The sequence below is a fragment of the Aspergillus pseudoviridinutans genome (assembly GCF_018340605.1).
Source record: "Aspergillus pseudoviridinutans IFM 55266 DNA, scaffold_2, whole genome shotgun sequence".
Taxonomy (NCBI): domain Eukaryota; kingdom Fungi; phylum Ascomycota; class Eurotiomycetes; order Eurotiales; family Aspergillaceae; genus Aspergillus; species Aspergillus pseudoviridinutans.
The window spans coordinates 2,027,524-2,048,272 of NW_025091282.1; the positions used below are offsets into that span (position 1 = coordinate 2,027,524).

At 51.4% G+C, this 20,749-nt stretch overlaps 8 protein-coding genes across 8 annotated transcripts; 3 read left to right on the forward strand and 5 right to left on the reverse strand.

The window, feature by feature from the left end:
• Positions 1–679: 679 nt before the first annotated feature.
• Asppvi_002775 (putative succinyl-CoA synthetase subunit alpha) lies at positions 680–3,191 on the forward strand (the record flags this gene model as incomplete). Its single annotated transcript, XM_043298755.1, has 10 exons — positions 680–836; positions 886–893; positions 953–1,066; positions 1,122–1,265; positions 1,314–1,696; positions 1,751–1,958; positions 2,008–2,618; positions 2,683–2,714; positions 2,761–3,053; positions 3,105–3,191. 10 exons carry the CDS (start codon positions 680–682, stop codon positions 3,189–3,191), a joined length of 2,037 nt encoding a protein of 678 aa, XP_043154690.1.
• Positions 3,192–3,694: 503 nt separating this feature from the next.
• On the forward strand, positions 3,695–4,386 carry Asppvi_002776 (adenylyl-sulfate kinase; the record flags this gene model as incomplete). Its single annotated transcript, XM_043298756.1, has 2 exons — positions 3,695–3,702; positions 3,759–4,386. The coding sequence occupies 2 exons, from the start codon at positions 3,695–3,697 to the stop codon at positions 4,384–4,386; spliced, it is 636 nt and encodes a 211-aa protein (XP_043154691.1).
• A 197-nt stretch (positions 4,387–4,583) lies between these two features.
• Positions 4,584–5,982, reverse strand: Asppvi_002777 (H(+)-transporting V1 sector ATPase subunit C; the record flags this gene model as incomplete). Its single annotated transcript, XM_043298757.1, has 5 exons — positions 4,584–4,778; positions 4,832–5,324; positions 5,380–5,471; positions 5,523–5,617; positions 5,682–5,982. The coding sequence occupies 5 exons, from the start codon at positions 5,980–5,982 to the stop codon at positions 4,584–4,586; spliced, it is 1,176 nt and encodes a 391-aa protein (XP_043154692.1).
• Positions 5,983–6,470: 488 nt separating this feature from the next.
• Asppvi_002778 (PaaI family thioesterase) lies at positions 6,471–7,528 on the reverse strand (the record flags this gene model as incomplete). The annotated part of the gene is made up of 3 exons (XM_043298758.1): positions 6,471–6,503; positions 6,556–7,268; positions 7,345–7,528. 3 exons carry the CDS (start codon positions 7,526–7,528, stop codon positions 6,471–6,473), a joined length of 930 nt encoding a protein of 309 aa, XP_043154693.1.
• A 1,109-nt stretch (positions 7,529–8,637) lies between these two features.
• Asppvi_002779 (glycoside hydrolase family 92 protein) lies at positions 8,638–11,464 on the forward strand (the record flags this gene model as incomplete). The annotated part of the gene is made up of 7 exons (XM_043298759.1): positions 8,638–8,761; positions 8,824–9,467; positions 9,519–9,841; positions 9,887–10,026; positions 10,081–10,529; positions 10,583–10,683; positions 10,738–11,464. 7 exons carry the CDS (start codon positions 8,638–8,640, stop codon positions 11,462–11,464), a joined length of 2,508 nt encoding a protein of 835 aa, XP_043154694.1.
• A 191-nt stretch (positions 11,465–11,655) lies between these two features.
• Asppvi_002780 (glycine decarboxylase subunit T) lies at positions 11,656–13,178 on the reverse strand (the record flags this gene model as incomplete). The annotated part of the gene is made up of 2 exons (XM_043298760.1): positions 11,656–12,721; positions 12,787–13,178. 2 exons carry the CDS (start codon positions 13,176–13,178, stop codon positions 11,656–11,658), a joined length of 1,458 nt encoding a protein of 485 aa, XP_043154695.1.
• A 594-nt stretch (positions 13,179–13,772) lies between these two features.
• Asppvi_002781 (putative neutral amino acid permease) lies at positions 13,773–15,489 on the reverse strand (the record flags this gene model as incomplete). The annotated part of the gene is made up of 5 exons (XM_043298761.1): positions 13,773–13,853; positions 13,910–14,833; positions 14,891–15,017; positions 15,069–15,211; positions 15,274–15,489. 5 exons carry the CDS (start codon positions 15,487–15,489, stop codon positions 13,773–13,775), a joined length of 1,491 nt encoding a protein of 496 aa, XP_043154696.1.
• A 1,628-nt stretch (positions 15,490–17,117) lies between these two features.
• Asppvi_002782 (RNA-binding ribosome biosynthesis protein MAK21) lies at positions 17,118–20,621 on the reverse strand (the record flags this gene model as incomplete). The annotated part of the gene is made up of 4 exons (XM_043298762.1): positions 17,118–18,023; positions 18,089–18,635; positions 18,685–19,799; positions 19,851–20,621. The coding sequence occupies 4 exons, from the start codon at positions 20,619–20,621 to the stop codon at positions 17,118–17,120; spliced, it is 3,339 nt and encodes a 1,112-aa protein (XP_043154697.1).
• Positions 20,622–20,749: the final 128 nt, after the last annotated feature.

The window sequence follows — 20,749 nt, forward strand, 5'->3', positions numbered from 1 at the left end:
GTACACTGTACAACTCGACTGTTGATTTACTGCCTTTTGCCCTTGATCCGAGTACAGCTCTCCCTTTAAGTCACTGAGATTTAGCAGATCGTTCGATTTGTCCTCCGTTGTTACGGTCTTACAGCAATTGGAGATCCCCAGGCTGAATCGCATCTATGACATCAGATTGAACTTTGGTGCCGGGCAGAATAGATCTGGTCCTTTTTTACTGCTTGTTTATCTATCCTACACTTTCTGCTAGGCCTCATGAATGATATCTACTATCCCAATGCTCTCTCGAACGACGAAGGCAGAGCACGTGAGGCACTCCCCGCTAAGTAATTAGTTTCCCGAGTACAGGACTAATATGCCCATTCCGAGAAGGCCAATCAGAAGATGTAGATCTTCTCGAAATTGGCAGGCGGGGGTTCTCCGAGACCGGCGGCTTGTAACTGCTTTCCCGAGGTTTCCTATGCTCCATCAACGCTATATAACCGGCTCTTCTCCATGAGTGATGGGCCATTATTGACGGTAGATTGGGATATCTGCTTATCCCCCGGCGAAAGATACCTCAATTCAATCGCTGGTTGAACGTTTAGAGAATCCTTCATCTCTACCTCGAGGACACTTTTCGGCGGTGCTTTAGTGCCTTAGGATTCTAGGAGTATTGTTTATATTAATTCTTGTCATTGGCAGTAGGATGACTGGACTACGGCCCCTGTCTCTACGGGCACGGAGAACTCCCATTTTGAGACTCTCGCGATTCTCAACATCATCACGGAAGTCCAGCTATGCGGACACACTTCCGAATCTCAAGATAGGAGCGCATACAAGAGTTTTGTTTCAAGGATTCACAGGTGCGCTCTTGATTGCGTGTCATTCGGTGTTATGAACTAACGTTTGTAGGACGGCAGGTATGTGTAGACTATGACTTTCAGGGACGGTCAGAATGTTGTCACATTGACGATCAAAGGCTACTGCCAATGTCAAGGAGTCCCTCGCATGGGGTACGAAGATTGTAGGAGGTGTAAAGCCCGGCGTAGAGGGTGAGCATCTAGGACTTCCTGTATTTCCTTCTGTGCGAGCGGTACGAATATCCCTGGTTTCAATCATTCATATGGACACTATGCTCATAGATGCAGGCTCATGAAAGGGCCAAGCCCGACGCATCAGCCATCTATGTCCCCGGAAACCAGACAGCAAAAGCCATTGAGGAAGCGATTGAGGCAGAGATCCCGCTTGTTGTGGCTGTAGCAGAGCATGTTCCCATTCATGATATGCTTCGCGTTAGTAGATAGGGAACATTGGCTCCTCATATAGCTGACGTCTTGCAGGTTCACTCTATGCTGCAGACCCAGTCCAAAACGCGCCTGGTAGGAGCCAACTGCCCCGGAATCATCTCTGCAATTGGCAAGTGCCGTATCGGATTCCAGCCTTTACCGTGTTTCTCCCCTGGGAAGATTGGAATCGTAGCTAAATCAGGAACACTAAGCTACGAGACCGTCGCATCGACGACGCGCGCTGGTCTTGGACAGAGCCTGTGTATCAGCATGGGCGGAGATGTATTGGCGGGAACCAATTTCGTCGATGCGTTGAAGGTCTTTGAGGAGGACCCTGACACAGAAGGTATCATCTTGGTAGGGGAGATTGGTGGAACTGCGGAAATTGATGCAGCAGAGTGGATTCGAGACTACAACAAGAGGACCGCCACCCCAAAGTACGTACGGTCTGAACATATCCTTTGGCACAGGTGAGAACTGACGCTACTTAGACCTATCATGGCTCTTGTCGGCGGTCGAAAGGCCCCTCCTGGTCGGATCATGGGCCATGCTGGCGCTTGGATAGCTCCTGGAGAGCCAGATGCTGAGGCCAAGCACAAAGCTCTCGAGGGCGCTGGAGTGACAATGGTCGATCACCCAGAAAAGTTTGGTCAGGGAATGAAGGCGCTTCTAGCTCAGAGAACCATGACGAATGCTACGGTAAGTTTGTCTGATAGCGCAGTCCGTGGCGAGACTAAACGAATCCCAGCCTATCAGCTTTAGCGGCCAAAAAAGAGGCCTACATACGATGCGACGTCTCTCGCATGGTAGGAGTCGTGTATCACCATGGTCGATACAAAAGCGATCTCTCTATGTCAAGGAATTTCAGGCATTGGAGATGCTGAAGCGGAAATCTATCGCAGTGAACGAGACCGCTCCTTCAAATTCGGATGTCTTGCTCACAATGACAGTGGACAGAACAGCACTGTCGCCCTGTATCGTTGCTTCAACAAGACCTGATCCTGCTCAAGCGTCTTCCGCTAGATTCCCATTCCCTTATACAACGCAGGAGTTCAGCAGTACCAGCCCAGTCCTCGAAGCTGTTGCCTCCCACCTCCATCTTCCAGAGACAGCACACGGAAAGTTGGCAGAGCTGACACAGGCTCTTTGGGAGATCTTCAAGGAGAAAGAAGCCTATCTGCTGGAAGTCCGGGCCAATTTCAGACATGGCGAGATGCAAGTTCGAGGTGCACGTTTCGGGTTTGACGATGCGGCGTTCCGGAGCTMGGGACGTCAAGAAGATGTACACCGACTCAGAAACAAGGAAGAAGAGGTTGCTGAAGAGGTTGAAGCGGAAAAGGACGGAATCGTCTATGTCAAGTATGTCTCTGCTTGGAAGACAACAGTCTACATCGTGAGTAATGTGCTAAGGAGCGCTATATAGGCTGCAAGGGGAGGGAAGCATCGGGACACTAGGTGAGCTTGCCCATGCTACAGAGTACAGTCAGAGCTGACCAGATAGTCAATGGCGCGGGCCTAGCGATGAACACCGTTGATGCCCTGTCCATCCATGGCGGTCACTGCGCCAACTTCCTTGACACAGGGGGCAAAGCAACTTCCGAAACGGTCAAATCGTCCTTCCGGATCATTCGGTCTGATTCACGGGTCAAGGCCATTTTCGTCAATATCTTCGGCGGCCTAACACGGTGTGACATGATCGCCGAGGGGATCATCATGGCCTTTCGAGACTTGGAAATGAATGTCCCGGTGGTAGTTCGACTGCGGGGGACGAATGAGGAGATCGGACAGAATATGGTCAGTCTAATTTCTGACTATGGTATACTTGACTAAGCTGACTGAATATAGATTGCTGAGAGTGGGCTTCCCCTGCATGCCTTTGACAGTTTCGAGGATGCGGCCACAAAGGCGATCAGCCTGGCCAGGAGTACATAGATAGCCGGTCATTGGACCCAAAGTGTACAGTCGTTTCGTCGTAGATCTAAGAATAGTAAACTGACAGGAGACGAGAAATCAGTCGTCTGGATTCCATGACATGGCATCGTATGCTCTGATCCACCGTGGCTGGAGTCAAGGCGAAGCCACGCAAGCTCCGATGATCGGTTTGTCAGAGATTACTGGGATTGACAAGACATCCAGGGAAAATGCAGAAGAGCATAATGAGAATAATGTTAGTATTTTCTAGATTGTATAGGTAGAAGTAAAGCATGAAGAATTCGAGTATCAAAAACAATTGACAGTGTAGAAGTCCAATAAGAATCCTTAAAAATGGCATCATCTCTTCTTCCTCCGATGCTCCATAGCAGTGATTCCTCACCGGATTCACCCCGCGATCAGCGCCCCGCTCTTATACCCATTTTCTGCATACTTCAATCCTTCATCTTTCTCTCTCTCACACAACTACTCCTCTTATCCTAATTCCCAAAAACACAATCACAATGGCCACGTACGAACCCCCTCATCCCTCCTTCCGCATTCCCGCTAACCCAATCCAATCTATAGAAACATCACCTACCACCACAGCGCCGTCACCCGCTCCGAGCGCAGCGCCCTCCGCAACCAGCGCGGCCTCACAATCTGGCTGACCGGGCTCTCCGCCTCAGGCAAATCCACCATCGCCGTGGAACTAGAGCACCAGCTGCTCCGCGACCGGGGCGTCTCCGCCTACCGGCTGGACGGCGACAACATCCGCTTCGGCCTGAACAAGGACCTGGGATTCAGCGAGAAGGACCGCAACGAGAACATCCGGCGCATTGCGGAGGTAGCGAAGCTCTTCGCCGACAGCGCCACCATCGCCATCACCTCGTTCATCTCGCCGTACAAGGCCGACCGCGACACCGCGCGCAAGCTGCACGAGGTGCCGACGCCTGGCGAGGAGACGGGCCTCCCCTTCGTCGAGGTGTATGTCGATGTGCCGGTTGAGGTGGCAGAGCAGCGGGATCCCAAGGGACTGTATAAGAAGGCGCGGGAGGGGGTCATCAAGGAGTTTACGGGGATTAGTGCCCCGTACGAGGCGCCGGATAAGCCCGAAGTGCACATCAAGAACTATGATTTGCCTGTGAGGGATGCGGTTGCGCAGATTATTGCGTACTTGGATGAGCAGGGGTATTTGCCTCCTAAGAAGGAGTAGATAGATGGGTTGTTTTTGTCATGATAGATCTTGCGCATAGAATCGTCCTTGCCAGTGCTTTGTACATATAAGGATCAGAGATGCGAAATGATACAGAACTGTATATGTACGCTATTCAATGGGGTGGTATATAGTACCAACGTAGACAAATAAGCACAAGGATGACAAGACCAGGAGCATAGAGCTTCATCCCGCCATCAATTGAATTCAAACTCGTAGTACACATACGCAGTGTACTCGGCGCCTCCGCCTTCGGCGCCCGCCTGCATCTCATGAGGGTCATCTCGCTTGACCCGACCCTTCTTGTCTCGCCCAAAGGCATTTCCGGCGAGATACGAGTATTTCTCATCGAGGTTCCGTTTAGCCCTGTCGGCGTGTTTCGAAGATTGCGTCTACACCCACAAGTCAGTCAAGGCGGACGTTCACCGTCGTGGATCCAACATACCCTGATGATCGTGCAGACGAAATCCAGCGGCAGACCATACCGTAGGACGGTCTCAACAAACACCCGCAGGACAAGCACATGGATCCAAACCATCACGGCCTCACTCCACGCTGTCCGTCCAAGCCGAAGAGTCTCACCCCAAAGCTTGCGCTCGTCCCCGCCCACGCGCTCGACCTCCTTTCGCTCTTCTTCCTTTCCACCTTCTACGTACTTGAACTCGCGCGGGATCCACTTGTGCTCACGACACCGGTGGACAAACTCTGGGCTGTGCTTCTTGAACGTCGTAACGGCGTAGAGGGTGAACTCGTCGTCCGAGGCCACGAGGGTCGCGGATCGGGGCACGACCATGGGCGCCACGGTCTCATATGTCTTGAGGAATTCCTTCACTTGCTGAGCGGGAACAGCGACGAGGTGCGTTTCGATGTATTCGGAATCGCGGACAAGGGTGCGGGGATCAACGACTGATGCCAGGGACTTGGTGGAGAGATTTCCTCTACAGATCAAATCCAAATTAGTAGAATGTTGCAGCCAAAGAAGGGTGCCCTCACGTTTGTTTGCGTTGAAGAGTCGCCAGCGTATTCTTCACCTGATTGTATTGCGAGTACTTGGACCGAACGTCATTGTCGATACTAGCAGCTTCCTATATGACCATTAGCTCTTGCTGGATCGTCATAAGATCCACGCCCAGTACCTTCTGCAGAAGATCGATCAACTCTCCCAGCGGCTTATCAGCGCGATACTTGACCTTGTTCCACGAGAATGTCCTCAGATACTGATCAACGGGCTCTACGTTCAGTTAGCGAGCAGGTTTCCCCTCACAACGGCTGAACATGGCGCAGTGTAGGCATACTGTCATTGACAGTCTTCATCTTATCGATCTGCCCTTCATCTCCCTCGAGGACGCTCTTCAACGCATCTCCGACCTTGGCGACGACACCTTGGCAAGAGGCTTCGAGCTTCGCCAGCTCATCGGCTTGCTGCACCAGAGCGTCGAGGGTACCAATCTTGAACTCCGGGATTGGGAAGGGTGCTACAGAGCCATTGTCGGGCGATACCGTGGCGGAAACAGCATCGAGAGCGTCATCTCGGTGGTGGGAGGGAGTGATGGATGTGGGGAGCGAGACGAGAAGGTACTTGTTCGACTTGGACATGGTGCCGGGAATACGATACAGGACGGACTAGTAGGATGTATAATTTAAGGACGATAATATGGGCCGTCACACCCAAGCAAAAGGGAGTGAGGTAGTCGGATAGAAAGCTCGGCGGACGTTGGAGGTCTGGTTGTATGGAGCTTGGAGCTGGCGGTCATCGGAAGGTCCGTCGGCGGAGGCGGTGGGCCATGTTTGGCGTCACCAATGTGATATTGCGGACTTGATAGCAACGATGATCATAAGCATTTTAAATTCAGTATGGATTTGAGTGTAATCGATTGTGCAAGTTGCCAACTCATATTATGCGAAATTTCTGTTCTTGATAATGCGGTATGTTCTCTACCCTAGAACCTATATGTCTTGACTTATGTACAGTATCGCAAAGTGCTCCCATCTAAGTATACGCCCAAAACAAACAATACATTATAAACTCTATATTGCCCGAAACCCGACCTCTACGTATTTCTATCCGCTTGTTCCTGAACATACTAGTTCGTAACTTTGTACAGAGTCGACATGGCCTGAAATCATCGTCAGCACATTATTTCTATATTCCCCGGATAGTGGACTTACCGCAGCCTGCTTGGGTTCAATAAACAGAGCCTTTGCTTCCACCAGTATGACTGGCTCTTTGCCATCCTCAGGAAGAGTTTCGATGTGCGCCTCAACCCAAGCCTTCCGACCCTCCACTTTGACCGTCTTCGCCTTCAAGACAGCATAGTTGTTGGCCATCGCCGGGCGCCGGTAGTCAATGTTCAGATTGGCAGTCACACCCACTTTGTTTGGCAACGCAGGGAAGCAGCACCGGGCCATGGACTCATCCAGCAGCGTGGCCAAAAGACCTCCGTGCACAATGCCAGGATGGCCGGACACATCTGAGCCAAGGTAGAAGATGGCGGTCAAACTCTTTCCGCCCTCCTCGCAGAAAACATAAGGCGGCACCACAATTCCGCCTGGGGTCGCAAGGATACCGGCCGTTAGATGACGCGCGCGCAATTCTTGAGGGATCTTCAAATGTGGTCGCGATTCGGTGTAAGCCGGGTTTTGGCGTAAAGCAAGTGTCATAGGGTGATTGCGAATGTAGTCCTCGACCTCCTTCGTGAACTCGTCGGAAGGTACAAAGCCAGTGAGGGTTTCCTCGTCGGTGGGCATGCTGACAGCCATCATGCGCGCTACGGTCTTCTGAGTCTGATAAGCGAGTCCGGTAGAAAATGCGACAATGGCAATGGCCGTGAATCCGACAATGCGACGTAAAAGTAGGTAAGGTTTAGACGTTTGAGACTGCGCTGAAGCGGCAGCAGATGAGTTAGTTTTATCCTGAGTCACAGCAACCTGAGGGATCGAAGCTTGTCACATGCGTACCTGTGGAATACTGTCTGTGTAAACGAGGGCCAAGGAAGCGTGGGCAAGTTGAAGGAAGCGGGAGCGTCCGATTGGGGATCTTCGGCAGGCGTTGGGACTTTGTAGGCAGACAAGAAACGATATACGGGCCGTGCTTAGTGGAGACTTCCCGAAAGAAAGCTCTAGACGGGACTGGCGGTCGCATGGCTAGAATGATTGGGAACGAGATGGGCCGGGGAATGGTGCCCTGAAGCTGGAGGGTCTTCTTTGATTATGGGTCTGGAAGACTGTCTTGCCCCAGGACACGGAGATATGGAAGAGACGCAGTACCTCGGATGTTGTCAGGATTAGCAATGGTTCCCAAAAGCGGGCATGAGGCTGATCGACGGGCCTCTTAACAGTTTTCAAAAGTAGATAAACCGAATTTGGAATACTTAAATCGAGTATTCTGGATCTCAACTTCACGTTCCAAGAGATCCTCTATCTACCTGGTCTTTCTCGCCGTTGGGGATACGGAGGAGGATGGATACTCCGTAGAGTGCAACAAAAAAAAAAGCGGAAATGGCAAAGTCCGATTGGCGGATGGCGGAGCGGATCAGTCAGAGAACCTCGGCTGATAAGGAAGGAGAGAGAGAATCATGGAGGATGATCATCAAGAGATGATCTGACGTTGATAGATATCATTATTGCTGGTGTAGAATTCACCAGTCACATAATTTGGCAGGATGAAGATCGATGTCACCGAATACCAACGATTAGCCTCATTATCTGTCCGAGATGAGACCTACTCTATGATCTCTCGGACTCTCCTCGGACCCCCTAGCGCTCTGATAACTCCAACAGTTATAACATCGTCAGATGTCCCTCATTCAATATCACTTATGAGGAACTTCTGCTGTTATGCAATGTGCTTTGCTCCTGCAACTGACTGTTACAGCACTAATGCATCCATCTGCACCTCTGTCACATCGGGGATTTATCACCTCTCACCTTCCACCATTCAAAGCCATCAATCAATAATTGATCCTCCAGTCACTTCAAACTTAAACCATCCTTCCCTAACCAGGATGTATCACCACCCTTGCTCAGGATCGTCAGGGGCATAGGAATGCAACAATGCAGAACATCCCATCAACTCCGCGCCCCTTGATAAGAATGCGGTGCGACGTGAGGATGCTGCTTTTTCGATTCCAAATTGGCTCTGTATCTGGCAGACAGTCAGTTTCTGTCCTTCTTTCGTAGGCTACGCCTATGTTGTAGATTATACTTTACTGTCATTCTTTATGTGATATATCCAACTTTCAGTCGCTCATTATGCCTCGTCTATCATCGTTCCTTCTTTCTAGCATCCCCGTGGTTTTGGCCGTGACCAATTCCACATCTCTAGACTACGATGTTCTGCAATACGTTGATCAACTCATAGGAAGTGCCAACGAAGGTGTGTTCTCGAGATAGAATTTTGACTAGTGCAGACGATCGTTCCCTGACAGTTTTTAATAGGCAATGTCTTTGCTGGTGCAACGCTTCCCTATGGCATGGCCAAAGCTGTAGCCGACACGGATTCCCCGGGCAACCAGGGAGGGTTCGCACTCGATGGCAGCAATATAACTGGGTTTTCAAGCTTGCATGATTCAGGCACTGGAGGAAACCCCTCTCTCGGAAACTTTCCATTGTTCCCTTATGTCAAATGCGAAAATGACGACGTCAATGGTTGCATTTATCCGAAGAAACAGCGCAAGACCGGCTATCATGCGGACTCTGTCAAAGCCTCTCCGGGATACTTTGGGCTGACCATAAACTCCGGCATCAAAGTCGATATGACAGTCTCCCATCATACGTCTCTGATTCGGTTCCAGTTTCCCACTAACAGTGCATCGAGTCCGCTCATCCTGCTAGATCTCACAGACCTGTCGGATTCAAGACAGGATAACGGAACAGTTTCCGTCGACGCTTCTACCGGACGCATGACGGGCCATGCGCGTTTTCTGCCCAGCTTCGGAAGTGGATCATACGTGCCTTACTTCTGTGTTGACTTTCAGAGCAGCTCTACCATTCGCGATAACGGTATATTTGTCAATTCACGCGCCAGCACGGACGTGAAGGATTTGAAGATTTCTCGGAGTATCAATGGATACCCTCTTCCTGTGAGTCCAGTGGAGGTCTGATTCATCGGAATCATTTTTGACAGAATGCAGGGAGGTGCCTTTGTCCGGTTTGATGCTGCTTCGGATATTACCGTGCAGGCCCGAGTGGGTTTGAGCTTCATCAGCAGTGAGCGGGCATGCTCGAATGCTGAATCTGAGATTCCGAATTTCGATTTTGAAGCCACACGCTCAAAGGCTACGGAGGCGTGGCGGGACAAGCTTGCCCCTATTCGCGTGTCCAGAAAAGGCGTCAATGCTTCTCTTCTTACCAACTTTTACAGTGGCATCTACCGTACAATGATCAATCCGCAGGATTATACTGGGGAAAACCCACTCTGGGACAGCAATGAGCCGTACTTTGACTCGTTTTACTGGTAGGTTCGGCCGATTTCCAACGTGACTCTCCTAACGGTTGCTAGTTTGTGGGATTCTTTCCGGTCTCAGCTGCCGTTTTTGACCATATTCGACCCTGCGTCGCTGACACGGATGGTCCGCTCGCTTATTGATACTCAGAAGCATCTGGGCTGGCTTCCGGATTGTCGCATGTCTCTCTGCAAAGGTATTATCACCATGCCCACGGTTACATTCGCGTCGACGGACTGACAAGCTGTAGGGTACACTCAAGGAGGATCCAATGCAGACGTCATTCTCGCCGATGCATACACCAAGGGCATTTCCGATGGCATCGACTGGGAAGCCGGTTATGCAGCCGTTCAGAAAGATGCTGAGGTAGAACCGTACGACTGGTCGAACGAAGGCCGAGGTGGGCTGAACAGCTGGAAATCACTGAACTACATCCCCGTCGAGGACTTTGATTACATCGGTTTTGGCACTATGACCCGCAGCATTTCCCGCACTCTTGAGTATTCCTATAATGATTTCACCATCTCGCAAATGGCGCGTGGCATGAACAAAACAGACGATGCAGAAAAGTATGAGAGGAGTTCGGGTTACTGGAGAAATCTGTTCCGTGCGGATCAGACTTCGTTCATCAAAGGTAACGATACTGGATTCAAGGGTTTCTTCCAGCCCCGATATCTGAACGGCACTTGGGGGTTCCAGGTTGGTCTATCTTTATTGGTCCTCGCGGAATTCGCCGATTGATATGGATGCAGGATCCTCTGACATGCTCAAACATCGACACCAGCGGCAGAGCATGCTCGCTCCAGAACAACGGAGCAGAGACGTTTGAGTCCAGCATCTGGGAATACCAGTTGTAAGAATCCGCCATCATTTCGGCTCTTCAGGCTCACAACTGACAAGACTGCAGCTTCGTTCCTCACGATATGGCCGCTCTCATTGCCCTTCTCGGAGGGCCGGCCCAATACGTCCGACGACTCGACTATCTCCACGATCAAGGAATCACCTACATCGGCAACGAGCCAGCTTTCCTAACCGTCTTCCAATACCATTATGCCGGCCGGCCCGCCAAATCAGCCTCTCGGGTGCATTTCTACATTCCCAAATACTTCAACCCAACACCCGCAGGCCTCCCAGGCAACGACGACTCGGGCGCCATGGGCTCCTTCGTCGCCATGTCAATGATGGGCCTGTTCCCTAACCCCGGACAAAGCGTGTACCTTATCAGCCCGCCGTTCTTTGAGGTCGTTCGCATAAAGTCGCCGTTGACGGGCCGCACGGCAACCGTCCGCGCGGAGAACTTCGACCCTACGTACCAGAACATCTACATCCAGTCTGCCACGCTGAACGGCAAGCCGTACACAAAGAACTGGGTTGACCATGACTTTTTCACCGAGGGAAAGGAGCTGGTGCTTGTTCTGGGTAGAAACGAAAGTCGCTGGGGAACAGCCGAGGAGGATTTGCCGCCTTCCTTGTCGACTAGGGGCGGGGCCTCTTCTACGGGGCTCAGGCAGAGAATGGTTGATTTCGACTCCGCTCCTCTCCAATTCAGCGAGTATGGCCACGCGCGGCGAAGAGGACACTCTTTTCCGTTTGCTTACCGGCACCATATTGGCAAAGAATTCACCCTTGCGTAGTAGTCTGCAAGTTGAAAACACATTGTGAATTTTGCTTCCAGATGTCTGCAGTCGCTAGTGTTTAGCCCTTGTTGAATCATGGACGGACGCTATTTTATACCGTCATGTTGAAAATGGACCCGAATCAAAAATCTAACTGCAATCGTAACTATTTACATAAGAGCTTCATGAAAGAAAAGAGAACAAATCACTCAAGCCTTGGGCCGATAGAACTTGCTCTCCACCCAAGGCATACCCGTAACCGTAGCCTTGCGGACCTTATTCCGCACCATCACACCGACCTCGGTCCCCTTCTTGTGCATGCCGTTCTTGATATAGCCCATGGCGATATTAGTACCTCCCAGGGTCGGACTCGGCAGCCCCGAGGTAATAACGCCAATTTGCGGGTGCGAGTCATCACTCAGGTCGACGACGATGGCGCCCTCGCGCGCGGGACTGCCCTTCTCAACTGTGAAGCCGACGCGGCGCTGCGAGAGGGTCTTCGCAGGGGATGCGAGCTGCGGAAGGATGGCGGCGGCGCCGTTGAAGGTCGCCGTTGCGGAGTCGCGACGGTCCTTGCCGACGATCCAGCCCAGGGACGCGGCGGGGGGCGTCTGCGTGGTGGAGATGTCGTTGCCGTAGAGGCACATGCCTGCTTCGAGGCGGAGGGAGTCGCGGGCTGCGAGGCCAGCCAGCCGGACTTGCTCCGGGTTGGCGAGGAGGAGCTCGGTGACTTGCGTTGGGAGGGAGGGGCAGCCGGCTGTGGGGATGGAGATCTCGAAGCCGTCCTCGCCGGTGTAGCCGGTCCGGGAGATGAGGRGGGGCTGCGGGGTTGGGGTGCCGTCGGGCAGGGTGAGGTGTAGGGCGCGGCAGTTGCCGAAGTAGAGGGTGCTGAGATCGGTCTCGGCGGGGGACGCCGTGCCATGGGAGCTGATCAGGGGCTGCAGGACGGAGGCGGCGAGCGGGCCCTGCAGGGCGACGAGGGCCCGGTCCTCGAGGATCTCMCATTTGATGCTGTCGGCACCGTGGGTCTGCCTGTACGCCTCGATCTCGGCCTGCAGGAAGGCCAGGTCCTCTGTGCGGCGGCCGGCGTTGGTGACGAAATAGAAGGCGTCGCCGTCGAGGCGGGTAATGACGGTGTCGTCGACAATGCCGCCGGTGCCTTCTTCAAGCAGGCAGGAGAGTGTGGAGGAGTTGGGCTTGAGCTTGTCCAGAGACGAGGGAGTGACTTTCATTAGCAGCTCTATGGCTCCGGGACCGCTAAGATGGTGTTGAACCCTAGCAAAGGTTAGAACCAGCTTGTCTTTGGAGTGTTAATCATCTCTGGTATGGAGAACACTTACATATGGCTCACGTCGAACAAACTAGCCTTTTCTCTGGTCCAGTGGTGGCTCTCGACATGACTGAGATCTGAATACTGCAGGGGCATAGAGTACCCCGCAAAGGGCACCATCTTCGCTCCCCGGGCAATGTGCAAATCATACAATTGAGTCTTCTTGACAGGTCCAGAGGCAGTAGACGATGCATAACGCCGTGTGCCTGCATTTTGGGAGTTGACCAAAGGCCCAGCAGTAATTCGGGGAGCTATGCCAGCGGCCGAAGAGCCGGCGTAGAGCGGAGATGGGAGCTGCCGCCGGAGGATGTTGGAGCCATTGGCCGCAACGCGGGCGGACTGAGAGACGTATCTTGCGCCCAGGAGGTTCGCACCTCGTCGTAAAGGTCGTAGAGCTGACATGATGGGTGACTGACGTGTAGAAGAAAAGATATCTACAGAATCAAAAAGTTGAGCAGATATAGAACGGTGGTGAAATTGCGGAGAAGAGCTGCGATAACGGAAAAGTCACGTGGCGATAGGACAATTCCGCGGACAATCGCTGCGATTCGGAATGATTTGGAGTTGTTGGAGATGAGATGTCTTGATTATTATGAAGGGAGAGAACCATATCTGCGACGCTACAATATACGCATGTCTAACAATCTACGTATCTTGGCGGTAAAATGGGAAGTCTGACAAAACGGCCATCCTAGGCTCCATCGGAGCGAAATGGTACGGGAGCGAAATGGTGCCCATATTTGGCCGCGGGATTTATGGCTGCTGGATCCGTGGATCGAGATAAACTAAGCAGTTAACCAGATTCAAACGAGTATCGAACCAGGAACCCGCCGCGCAACGTTCAACAAGTGAAACATCATGAACAGCAACAAACAGTTAAATAGCTGATCCTTTGAGTCGTGTGGGCCCGAAGATCCAGCTTCGCGGTCTTCGTCTTTCTCGTTGCACAATCAAGGGAAGCCGAAAAAATAAACAAGAAAATAAGAAGAAAAGAAATCACAATCCATTATCGGCGCACGAGAATGGGCTTCCAACGGAACCTGTCCGATAGCTTATAATGACGCTCATAACAGCAGCCTGCATAGGGTCATATTAGCGACACGCTCATGAAAATGATCGAGAGGAAGGCTTACATAGGTTCCGGGTCCCAAGAAGAACAGTCCCGTCAAGATCAGCCCGATGTTGACGATAAATCCAACCCAGCCGCGGATACCGCGCTTCTTGTAGAAGCCCGGTCCGTGGTCTGCATATCTCATCCGGAGATAGGCAACCCCCCAGAAGATGAACCCAAAGAACGAATCGAATAGGGAGCTCATGATGGAGAGCAGATCGGAAAAGAAGGGAATGACCTCGGCGATAATGAAGGCCATGATCCAAAGGACGGCAAGGATACCGGTCCAGGCGGCCCATCCGACGACCGTGTGATTGCCCTTGTGGCGTGTACCGTCGAAGAGACGGAAGAAGATGAAACGCGCCGACACGGAGGCATATAGAACTCCGAGGAAGATCAAGGTAGGGACCATGAATGAGAAAGATATCTTCTTATAGACCTCGTTGCCGAGGGAGCCGAATGCGGGCGCGGTCATATACTGATTTCCCGTGTAGTCATATACAATGGCGCCTACCAGGCTGAAGACGATGATCTCGGCAATCGTCACGGCCGTAACCGATTTCCAAAAATCCTTGGGTTCCTTCATCTCAGCGATGAAACTGGGAAGTGTGATCTGGCCGATGAATGTGTAACTGATGTTCAAAAATGCATTGACACCGGAGACGAACGTGGTGCCTACCACCGGAATCGCGGTCACAGTTGGTTTACCCTGTGCGTCGGTGTAGCCAGCCGGATGATCCTCAATGGCCGAGAAGATGACCGCCAACATGACGGATATGAAGGTGAAGATAGCCGACAAAGTGGCGGCCTTGGACAATCCGCTAAACGTCCGTGGCAGAGAGAACACCAGCGAAATTATGGCAGTCACCAATGACCAGATGATAGTGCACGCTCCATGGTTGGTCATTGTGTTGAGATATTTGGCCCCAACCAAGCAATGCAAGCCCTAAGAGCATTTAGAACCTGCATAGGGCAGGGGATGTGGCAATAAGGAGATGAATACCTGAATGAAGGTGTTGTTCAACAAGAACATGACCGCAGTCATATACCAAGCAATCTTGGAATCCCAGAAGAGGTACTGGCCGATGTCGCAGACATCACGGACTTCGGGATGGCGCAAGCAAAATCTCCTAATGGGCATCAGTACCAAAACCACGCGAATATATGACAGTCCAGCATACCAAGTAATCAGTGACGTATACAGCACAATCGCTGCTACGACCACGGTCAAAATTAGACCTGGAACGAGGCCCAGGACGGAATACGACCACGGAAACGACATGATGGCCAGACAGATATACTCGGAAAAGAGCAAGGCGGCAGTCTATACACCAACAAGAGGTTAACACTCTGCGCCGTCCAAATGGCTCACCCGGTCGCGATTACCTTTTGCCAGCTACATGTGCGGTATTTGATGGAATTCTCCGCCTCAAGCTCAATCTGCCGACCGACATCGCCGTTCTCTGAATCAGACTGCACCGCATGGCCCTGACCCTCAATATCCAATTGTTTCAATTTACCGGGTGAATCTCGGGGCTGATCGGACACGCTGGACGAGCAGTCGTCATTCGGGGGCTTTTCTGAAGAGCTGAACCACGCCATTTCAATGTGCGGACGAACCGCAAATGGAAGCAGTCGGTAGTATGAGCGAGAGAAGTGATGTTGTAGACCTTTGAATGCATGTACTGCGCCTCTCTAATTTGGGCGGGTCTATACAGGTGTAGATGTTAGTATCGACCAAAAACGAATGAAAGCMCTGGTAAACCTAGCAGATATTCAGAGATACCACAACATACAAGAAATTCGAAGAATTGATCCTAGGATATTCAGGCGAAAGACGAGATAAGAATTGGACACTGAATAGCAGACAAAAACGTTCACTTGGCGTACTGTTAACAGCGGATACGATTACCCTGCGATAAGACGAGGGGAAGACAAAGACAAGATGTAAGATGAATCGGCCAAGAGAAAAGGCAAAATCTTGAGTCAACAGGTTAATTCAAAGAAGATGAAGAGCAGAGAGAAAAAGAAAAATCATATAGAAGGATGATCCATGATCAGGTAAGATTGCGATCACAATTAATGCTATTGACTAAAATAATAATGCCATGGATTATCCCAGCTCTTATGAACCGGCTAATAGATTAGGTCCTAACGTTAACTACTGCGTAATTAAGTTACAGTATGGAGGCAGATAGACGCAATCCGGACGGCGAGACCGACAAGAGCAGACCCATAGGCCAGGTCGATGGCCACAATTTAGGCTCTATGACGTGCTCAGCCAGGATTTACTGGAACCATTAACTTGCAGCAGTCAAGAGACCCATCGATAATACTCTGTAGGTCAGGGCGGTGACAATTGAGAGGGACAGTGAGAAAAGATAGCCGCAATAGGCGTAGTCCTTGACGTATGAGCTCTCATGTCGAGGAGAGGTAATCATCAGGTCCAACCTAATTGGGAAACGGACGGCAGGGAATAGATGTGGCGGAAAAGGTTCCTTGTATAGGGCGAACCTTACGAGGTGCTGACCGGCTGTACCTCTTGTGTCCCAAGACTCCCAAATCCCATCAGTTTCATTCCCTTTCATAATTACTCCATACTTCCAGCTAACACTAAGACATTTATACTGTAAATCATACTGTAAATTCTTACAAAATAGCAGAGATTTCAACCCAACAGGCCACAGCAACAGGGAAAGAAAGCCGCGACTGCAAACAACCATGCATCACCAGGGAATGCCGCCATTGGTCCATGCTCAGTGCAACCCTGCTCGTACATCACCAATCAGCGCTAGTCCTGGGCGTGGCGTGTGGGGCCGCCAGATCGTGTCCCGCCCCGCACGCTGCATCTGGCAGTACCAGAGGGGGAAATTTCCACTCTCCACTCCTCTCTCAATTTTTGCCATATGGGAAGTGAAGGACACAATGAAATCTCTGATGGCGGATAAGCGCTAAGTTCTAGGAGACCATGGCACGGAATTACTAGGCTGTGCAGAGGTCACAGATTCCTGATTTCTCAAGCTGACACCTATTATTTCCATGCTAGGTGCTGGACATAATGTATGTTATGTCAGGGTGCACGTGACTCTAGTTCTGTCTAGAAACACTCCAAGAGCCGCAAGTAATGAAGATCATGGCCTAAAACCCTTGAAAGCCACGTGGTATAAGATAGACTTTTGTGGTATCTATATGCACTTGTACATACATCTCCGTAAACCCGTACATGAACATCACATCCCCTCGTCCTCTCCGGCCAGCAAGGCTGCATAGTCGTCCGCCGATGCAAATGTTGGCAGGTGCTTGAGCTTGCGTCTCTTCTTCCGACCAGATGCCTCGTCCTCTTTGGGAAGCTCCACGCCTCCAAGCTCGATATCGGATGGGAGCTCCTCGTCGCTGCCGACGAATGCCTCCTCGTCCGATGCATCCATGTCGAAATCGTCTTCCTCGTCCAGGGCTTCCTCTTCCTCCATCTTCTTGCCCTTGGCCTTGCTCTTGGTAGGCGGCTCCTCAGCTTCAGACCCTGCGCCGGCATCGAGATCTTCCATCTCTTCGTCGGACTCGTCGTTGAAGATGACTCCACCATCGCTCTCAGCAGCCTCCTCGTCCTCGTCCTGATCATACGCGGATTCGAGATCATCCAGATCGAGATCGTCGTCGCTATCGCCAGCATCCTCCACGTCAGGCCGTGACTTGACAAGAGCTTCCCAGATCTCCGATTCAGCATCGCTAAGTCCTTCTGCGTCCTCTTCACCGCGCGCCCCGGCGTCCTTGGCCTTCTTCTTCTGGGCCTTGTCCTTGCTCTTCCCAACTCGGCTGAAGTATTCATGGAAGAAAACATCTTCCGCTGCCACATCCTCGGCCGCCTTCTTCCAGAACGCCTCAGTGTTGGCTGGCAGATCCTGGCTACCTTTGGCGGTAACCACCAGCCGGTCCTTCGCGTCGCTACCAGCGAGTGGTTGCATGATTGAGCCACCACGGGTGGTTGCGGACGCCTTGGGAGTTCGGTAGATGAAGCGGTCAAGGAAGTGTGTCAACGTGTGAATTGTCATGTCCGGCTTTCCGCTCATTGGGCGGTGGTCCAGAAGGTGGGCGGCGTTTACTGACACAGATGGATGGAAATGAGACAAATACGGTAGCTATAATTCCTGTCAGCTTTGTTTCATCGGATGCTGAGGGCCCAGCAGGGTGAGGTCCATCTTACCAATTCCCACAGACAAGACTTGTCAGCATTGCTATGTTCCGGATCCCGCTTGCGGGGATCGTATCGGTTTGAAGGCTTCTGTTGCTTGTTTTCGGGAACTGCAGGTTGAGCTTGCTCCTCATCATCCTCATCAGGCACGTCTCTGAACACCTCTTCATCATCGCTTTCATTATCCTCTGGTTGATCAAACAAAGCCTGAATACCGGTGAAAGTGTTCTCTAGCTCGCGGATAAGATAAAAGACGCCGCAAATGAAAGCCGGCTGATGCAGACCAAGGACTTGAACGATCCGCTTGACAAAGGCCTTGACCCGTCGGAGGTTCAAATCGTTCTTCAAAGCCTTGAACAACAGGTTGAGGTATAGGGACTGCTTCGAGGAAGTGGCAACTCGTGGGTCGAGAAGCGACTCATAAAGGGTTCGGTAGAAGCGATCAGCTCCCACTTGATGAGATGATGTGAGTTGTTGAATGAGCATCAAAGCTTGGATGCTAGTGTTGAAGTTGGAAGAGTGCGTGATACGGAAAAGGGTATCGATGTGTTTGGAAAGTCTGCGGACAGATTAGCTCAGTATCGAGTTACAGTAGACGATAGACATACCTGTCAGTATCCGAGCTCGTGAAAGGGTAAGCTCGGTTAACACCAGTCAAGACTGCAGAAACAAGCTTATCACGCATTTCTTCTTCCTGTGCTTGACTCTTTGCTGGATCATCTTTTCCTTTGCCCTTCTTACCCTTACCGAATTTGCCCTGATTCTTGCCTTTGCCATCCTTGACAGGCTTCAGCAGAGTAACAAAGAGCGCAAAGTATATATCCAAGAGCTGTACGCCAACACTCTCCTCCTTCAAACTAAGAACGGTCTGGTTCAAGGTAATGATAGCGTAGTACTTTGCGTGCTGGCTCTGGCCTGGCCGGAAGAGGACCTCCTCAACCGCCTTGATGATGGTAGGTTTCATCAAAGGATGAGCTTGCTCAAGTTGCAAAAGCAGATAAGAAGCTCTCGAGGCGATTTTCTTGGCCTTGTCGCCGAGTTTGTTGACCAACAACCGCAACAGGTTTGCTTCCTGCTCCGGCCTTTCCTTCAGCAGCTCATAGACATAACTCACAGCTCTGGAGCGCGAAAACTCAATCTCGTCATTGCACCACACCTCCAAGATCTTGAGAACCTCAAAGTATTGATCCTTCAGGAAGTGTTCATATGCCCACATGATGAGATGGCTGTTTTGTAAACCTCCAGGAAGAGGGTCGCCTTCCGACCATCTGCTTCCAGCTCCTTGGAATGCCGCCATGAGGGCCGGCTGGTTTCCAAACGTCTTCAATCTCCGATCACTGGGAAGCAAGGTACCCTGAGCAAACATATCCTTCAGCGATCTCAGAACTTCCACCGCCTGAGCTCGACTGCGCTTCTTGCCCAGACCAATCAAATTCTCAAGTTGCTTGGTGTTGTGCACTGGCGACTCTTGCACAGCGAGCGTCAAAGCTGAAATTTTGTCGCTGAGGGTACCGGTTGACATGATGGTGGTGTAGAATTTGTGAGAGGAAGAGGAAGATGCTTGCTGCGCCTCCGTGTACATCTTAGTCTCCTTCTCAAGGAGTGAAATGGCATAATTGTGAACGCGTTCCACCAATTGACGGGACAACGCCTTCGCTTGTTTCGTGGTTGATGCAATTGGAGGGAGAGCCGTCGCATACCAATCAGACCTGGGAGGGATGGTCTATGCACATGCTTAGTACTTTTTTGAGAGATAGGATTCGGATATACTCACCAGTTTCGAGAACTCTTTGGGGAAGATATTCTCGGGCGCTGGCTCTTTGGCCTTCTCCTTCTTGGGAGGCTCGGGTTTTCTGGCAACTGGTGCCGAAGAGGCTTCTTCCTCCTCTTCTTCTGACTTATCCCCATCCTCGCTCTCCTGAACATCGTCTTCCTCCTCTTGTTCCTCCTCGTCCACTCCCTCCGAGTCAGATGCGCCAGCCACGTCGTTCTCATCTTCGATGTCATCGGGCACAACTTGACCAGCAGCAGCTAGCATAGCGGATAATTCCTTTCTGAGCGAATCCTCGTCAGATTTGTTCTTCGACTTCTTCTGTGTCTCTGCGACTTCAACTTCAGACTCGGATTCCACGCCCGCCAGCAGATCAAAGTCTTCTTCGGTACCACCAAGCGCCAGAATTTCCTGGCGCAAAGTGTCATCCTGATTTCCGCCGGCCTTCTTCTCTTCCCTGGCGATCACTTCTCCGTTGCGGTCACGTTTCTTTCCTTTGTTGTTCTTGTCGCTCTTGATTTCACGCTTCGGTTCAGACTTCGGTGCAGCATCCTTTTCCTTCTTCGGCATGTTTTTGTCCACGTTCTGAGTCTTTTTGTTCTTCGACTTGTTTTGTTTGGCAGCCTGCTCGTCCTTCAACTTTTGTTCGATTCTCTGTCGCAGACCAGCAAATGCACCCTCCTCAAGCTGGGGAAGAGATTCCCCAGCAGACTTGGAATTAGCCACTGGGACTGCATTAGCTCCGGAGGAGCTCTTTTCTTTGCCCTTGGCCATTGAAGCGTTGTGAAATGGCCAGACAGACAAAACGCTCGTGGTTGACTTCGATCACCAACTTTTTTTTTCTGCCGCCCGAAGACGAAACTTGCTGCGGAGATGCTGTTGGCCGCCGGAGAATAGTTTTG